The sequence below is a fragment of the Tinamus guttatus genome, unplaced genomic scaffold, assembly GCF_059628265.1.
Source record: "Tinamus guttatus ecotype Peru unplaced genomic scaffold, ASM5962826v1 Tinamus_guttatus_pri_ptg000327l, whole genome shotgun sequence".
Taxonomy (NCBI): domain Eukaryota; kingdom Metazoa; phylum Chordata; class Aves; order Tinamiformes; family Tinamidae; genus Tinamus; species Tinamus guttatus.
In genome coordinates this window covers 1,512,942-1,519,153 of record NW_028288861.1, presented here as the reverse complement: position 1 = coordinate 1,519,153, position 6,212 = coordinate 1,512,942, and the positions used below count along the sequence as shown (strand labels likewise).

General features: G+C 44.7%; 1 protein-coding gene across 1 annotated transcript in view; it reads left to right on the top strand.

Annotated features, from left to right (window-relative positions):
- Positions 1–844: 844 nt before the first annotated feature.
- The window catches only part of CDIN1 (CDAN1 interacting nuclease 1), a 117,669-nt gene continuing 112,301 nt past the window's right edge, over positions 845–6,212 (top strand). The window contains exon 1 of the mRNA XM_088529292.1: positions 845–953. Within this exon, the coding sequence (XP_088385418.1) occupies positions 853–953 (101 nt within the window). The 5' untranslated portion in view covers positions 845–852. The remainder of the gene's footprint in view (positions 954–6,212) is intronic.

Genomic DNA, 6,212 nt, shown 5'->3' with positions numbered 1-6,212 from the left:
ATATAGCTTTTCACCAAAAAGGAGCACCTATCTCCCAAAAACTTAAAAACACCCAGGTCTTGAAACACACACACACACACACATTGATGCTTGGTAGCATCACCCACTGAAGGCTGAGGCCTAACTAAATTCCCATTCAACAAAAGCACAGATTTGGATGGTGTTCTTCCAAAATTCAGCAGAAACCACTTGTGTGTGAGCACAAGGTTACAGGTGGCTAAAATTAAGGCCAATTAGGGCCACAGCCATGGTCCCACTACCGCAGTAAGTCTTTACCATAAGCAGAGTGAGGAGAAACAACCAAAACTCAGTTACTGCAATGAAGCTGCTGCACTAGAAAACACACTTTAAAGCAATTCAGGTGTGGGTACCCCCCACCTTCGGGGTTGCAGCTCCTTGCACCACCCACGCCCCCACCGCTGACCTGCCTCTGGGCTCTTCCCTACCCACTGGAGCCCCACGGTTAACGGCTAATGGCGAACCGTTAACGGTCAACGGCAACTGCGCAGGCGCGGGCAAAGCCCCGCGGCCTCCCTGCTCCAGCAGGCTCCTCGCAGGGCCAGGGTCCTGCTGGAGGTTAGGGGGGACCTCGCAAGGCCGGCGGCGCCCCCAGACCAGCGCCATTTCCGCGCCCGCCGCTCCCCGCCCCGCCGCCCGCGGCGGCTGCGCAGGCCCGCGAGCGCGGGATGGCGGCTCGCCCCGCCCCGGCACGGCCCGGCCCCCGCGCGCGAGCGGCGGGAAGCGGCTGCCGCCGCGCCTGAGCCGGCGCCCCGGGCCCGGGCCTGCTGCTGCCGCCGAGCCCGCGCCCCGCTCTGCCCCCTTGCCGCTCGGCTGGGCGCGGGGCAGCGCGCCATGAAGCTGAGCAAGGCGCAGTACGATGAGATAGCGCAGTTCCTGGCGCAGGTGCAGCCCACCAGACAGAGCCTGCGGCAGCTCAAGGACAAGTTCCCCAGGTGGGTAAGTGCTCCCTGCCCTGACAGCGGCCCGCGGGCGGCCCGGCCCGGTAGAACTCGCTCACACGGTACAAAATCACCGGACACGCACACGTGGAGCTGCACGCTCCCAGGCTGCTCCCGCCCACTGCGAGCCTACGAAGTCAGGCTCAAAAATAAAGCGTGCTTCTCCCCCACCACCTGTCCATGTGCAAGGTCTCCTGCTGCAAAGCGGGGCCCCTGGGCAACAGGCTGTAGGGATGAGACATTCTAGCCTTGGGCCTTGGCACTGCGGTGCTGTGGCATGAACGAGGCCGGGAGCCGCTTCTGCACGGCAGAAGCTAAAGGGGCTCCCAGGACGCAGGTGGCCGAGGGGCAGGTAAGGCATCATCGGCACTATGTGCAGGGAAATTCATCTGCTTCCTCCTCTGAAGTACGGTACGGATTTTTATAGGCCTTCACAAATGGCCGTAGGCTAGTGTTCAAAGACGGGGTGCTTCATGCCCCGATCCTTGTTTCCAAAATATACTTGCTACCAACAGAAACAGAAAGAGACGTTAAACAGGACATGTTTTCAGGCTTTTCTCTTCCTCTCAAGTTTTGGGGGAGGACGACGTCTGCCAAGTTGAACAGAACTGGACAGGAGTGTTACTATCTTTAAAATACACCAGGAAAAAAAAATACAAGACACTGTAGTTTCTTAAATGCTTTACATACTTTGGTGATTGAGAAATAATAAACAGAAAATTGTTCAGATGATTTCTGAGCCTTGCTAGTCTTACCACAAGTGTGACCAAGGAAACTGTGTGAACTTGCCTGCGTGTATTTTGCAGTAAGTATACAAACAGCCAACATTAATGCAGGCCTTTAAACTGTCCGATAAAATCCTTGCCCCTCTGAGGAGAGGGTGTTCTGTAGTTATTGCGGTAATGGCCCTGCTATAGAGAGCAAGTGATTATAAAGCAGAGCGGTTGCTTCAGTGACCGCGTTGAGTCACAGGGTTGGGAGCCCCAGCCCAGCTCCAACGGTGCAACTTGGAAATCACTGTGACAGCCGTGAATCTAAGGAGCCTACGCCTTGCACCCTAACTTTGGTGCTAAGGAAGCAGCGGAAGAGGCTACTTGTGTGGATACCTGCACATACATATATATGCATATACTCACAGTTACCATCTTTTTTGCTCTCCCTAAAAAGCTATCTTGCAAGCAGGTTAGAATTTGGGGTGCTCTTCCAAGTCAGTCATTAACTGTGTGTAGGAATCTGCTTTCATGACACTATAGGCATGTGAAGTGTTTCTAATAGGGCAAGTCAGATTGCCAGAAAACTACCACTTCGTTCTGCTGGTACATTATACTTCCCAGGCCATGTCCTTGATACTGCAGAGGATCCATTGACTGTTTCAGAGCTTGATGGCTGCTGATAAACTAAGTGCTAATAGCAGGATATAGAGTTATACTGGGGAAAAACACACCTTTTCTAAACCAGCTTGGCTTCATAGACTGGCTAAAATCAGGCCATCTTGATTTGCTTAGCATACTGTTGGACTGTGTTGTATTATCTGCATTAGGAGATCAGAGCATCCTCTTCTGAATTCCTCTTGTGGGCCTCTCCTGAATTTTTTATGTCTATCCTGGAAGAAGACTAAAATCTTCTATCCAAATGGTGGGTGAAAGATACCCATCTTGATCTGCTACCTGCGTCACTAAGTTAATACCATTTCAAAAAGTCTGTTTTAGGTATGTTTTGAAGAAGCCACACTTTCCTTCCTTCTTCATGTCTCTGTTCTCTGACTGGCTCAACAAGTGATATTTATTTGTTGTCTTTTGATTATTTCTTGGAACAGAGCAAATGCAGAAAACAGTCCAAATGCAGAAAACAGTCCAACAGTAGCAAAATAGGCTGGACTGATAATTTTGATAGGTACTTAAAGAAAGCTGTTACAGTATTTTCCAAGATCATTCTTTGCCTTATCATAGAATCATAGAATGGTTGTGTTGGAAGGGACCTGTAGAGATCATCTAGTCCAACCCTCCTGCACACGCAGGGTCACCTAGAACACGTGGCACAGGACTGCGTCCAAGCGGGTTTTGAAGATCTCCGGAGAAGGAGACTCCACAACCTCTCTGGGCAGCCTGTTCCAGTGCTCTGTCACCCTCACTGTTAAGAAATTTTTCCTTAAGTTCCTGTGGAACTTTTGATGCTTTAGTTTCTGGCCGTTTCCTCTAGCTCTGTCAGTGGCCACCAGTGAAAAGAGACCAACACCGTCCTCCTCACTGCCTCCCTTGAGGTACTTATAGACACTGATCAGATCCCCTCTCAGCCTTCTCTTCTCCAGGCTGAACAGGCCCAGCTCCCTCAGCCTCTCCTCATAGGGCAGATGTTCCAGGCCCCTGATCATCCTTGTAGCCCTGCGCTGGACTCTCTCCAGCAGCTCCACATCCCTCTTGTACTGTGGAGCCCAGAACTGGACACAATACTCCAGATGTGGCCTCACCAGGGCTGAGTAGAGGGGCAGGATCACCTCCCTCGACCTGCTGGAGACGCATCATCAGCATTATCATATATATTGCATTATATAATATATATATTGCATTATCAGCAGCGAAGATGTATTGGAACATGTTATAACCTAGAAAGCAGAGAGTCTTTTCACCACCTTGTCACCTTGGAAATCTTACATTAACTTGTAAAAAGAAGATGTCTGTAGAGGTTTGTAAAATTGTGTATGATCATAAGAACTAATTTGGAGGCTTTCCCAGTGTGACATTTGATAATTGTGGCTTTTTTTTCCATAGTAAGCTGTTTAAATCTAGATGGTTCTCTTATAGGACTAGGAGGTTTTAGTTGTATTTTCTTGCCACTTTTTTTTTGTATTAAAAGGAAAAAAAAGAATTAACTTTCTAGTTTAATCTTTTTAAAAAGGTATTTTATGAGAGATTTCTCATGGCACTTGCAAGGGGGAGACACTGTCAGTAATTGCGTTGCCATTACTGTAAGTGTGGTGTATAGTCACTGCTGACATGATCTGTGAGTCTAAATTCTTTTTTAATGTGATGGTTCACTCTCAACTGCTATTCAGCAAGAGTTCAACAGGCAAGATAACCATTTTCAAGAATATGGTTTATTAATATCAAATAGTCAAATTTAGACCATCCCTTTGAGCATCTTAACATACACAACACTGGATGGATACTCCACAGTGTTTTGTTTTAACAAAACCAACTTCTTTGTCTCTTTTTTTTCCACCTGAAGTTGTCTTCTTGCTTGTTTTTTAAACTGGTGTTAGAAATGCCCACTTGTAGAACCCTCCCTTTACAAATCACTTTAGAATTATCTAGTTATGGCGACAAGATTTAGATTAGATCTTTAAACTTTAAATTATGCTCAAAGCCTGTTTTAATCTGTCCAAAAAACTCCACCTTCTAAGGGTTTGATTCATACCTAAGCTAATATCCTAGTCCCTCAGTCTGTTATTGCAGGAAAAAAATCTTTCAGTTCTTCTCATTATCTGTTTGGCAGAATATGAATATATGGTTTCCCTTTTGGAAGCTTTCAGTCCTTGCTTGAAGCTTTTTACTAATGGCATATGATGGACAAAGGACTGGATGCGGTTCAAATCTGTACTTTGTAAAGTATTTTTTTCTCTGCATCTTGGTGTCTCATTTTCATTGCATTTTGGAGGTTTTCTGTTAAAATCTTCTTCTGGTCTCCAGCAAAATGTTTAAGGGTGCAAGGTTCACGAACCCAGTTCATTACGCTGCTGTCTCATTTTCCCTCATTTGGTTCTGTTCAGTCTTTAATCTTCTTACACTATATTGTGCCTGAATTAGTGATTCCAGGAACATTCTGACATTGCAAGTTTGCTCAGTAGTCCTAAATCTTTTAGAGATTCAAAACAATCTACTTTGTGAGTTCTTGCATTAAACTGCTGTGAAGCGTATTCTATCGAGTAGTGCAGTATCGTTCCATAGCACCATTAGTGCAGTCTGTACTGCTTTCCTTCCTTAATTAATTATAGGTTGTTAAACAAATTTAGTGCTTCTAGCCTAACTTCTTTTTTTATACCTCCATTTTTATTCCTGTAAAAGAAGCATTCTTGTTTGATCTTGTTTGCATGAGAGTTTATAGACATTTTCAAAGTTGCAGGATTTCAAAGTATCAGGATTTTAGAAGTTGTTCTGAATAGGTCTTCACTTGCTCCCTCTTTAAATAGTTTATCTGATTTCTGTAGGCTTCTTGCATAGTAATTAGAATGAGCTTTTCTTACAGCAGAAAGGCAAGCTGGTATAAAGGCAAGAGAAATTTTTTCTTTTTTTTTCCAATAAGCAAGGGAGGAGAGAAGATTTAAAAAAAAAACAAAAGGCTCACATTGGATTTTGACCAGGGTGTTCAGACTTCTTAGGGAGCCAGTTACCTTTGAAGAATTAGAAACTGTATAGAAAATGTGATACTAGAGGTAAACAGAAGTTCTTCCATCTCACCAGTATATCTCAGGATTGCATGAATCCTTTTGGGCTCATCTGCTCACTAGTAGTTCTTGATCAATGCATTTTATGCTGAGAACCTGTAAGTCTGTCTCAGGTCTCCCTAGGAGAGACTCCTTCACATATGAGTGTGGCTGCTTAGTTTTAACATGTGTAGCTTCAAATTTCGCGATTGAAAGGCCCCACTTTGTTTTTTACAGCAGTTCAAGTGAAGCACGTTCTTCCACATTCATGACCTGACTTATTATTTAATATTCCTTCAGGATTTGCGCGCATTTTTCAGTAATTATTTTACTCTTTCTGTACAGTATTGACAGCTTTATTAAATGACAGAGGATCTCGAGTGAGTCCTGTCAGGATTCCACAAGAAATCTCTCTGCTGTGTGGTGTCCCACAGTGTAAATTGGAAACTCTTAACCATTTATTGTTTGCTATTTCTTTTTCTCATTGATGGTTCATACCGAAACGAATGCCCTGAAGAAATGTAAACATGTTGCACTGATGTAGTTTTATCAGATAAACTTCCAATCACTTAAGACTGAGTTAACATTTGTTTTTGTTCTTTCTCTAGTGCCATCCAGTGCCTCTCTCTTTGTTTTTTTTTTTAGAGGTGGGAATACACAGGTCTCTGTTTTTTCCTCTCCCAAACAGTTTTATTTACAATAAAGTATATTGATTTTTTTTCATGAATTATTTCAGTCCTTCTTTATGCCACTGCTCAGATCATCAAGCTTTCCTTGATAACATAGAAGTAAAACTGACAGGATGATCTCTGCTCAGAACAGTACGGGTATAG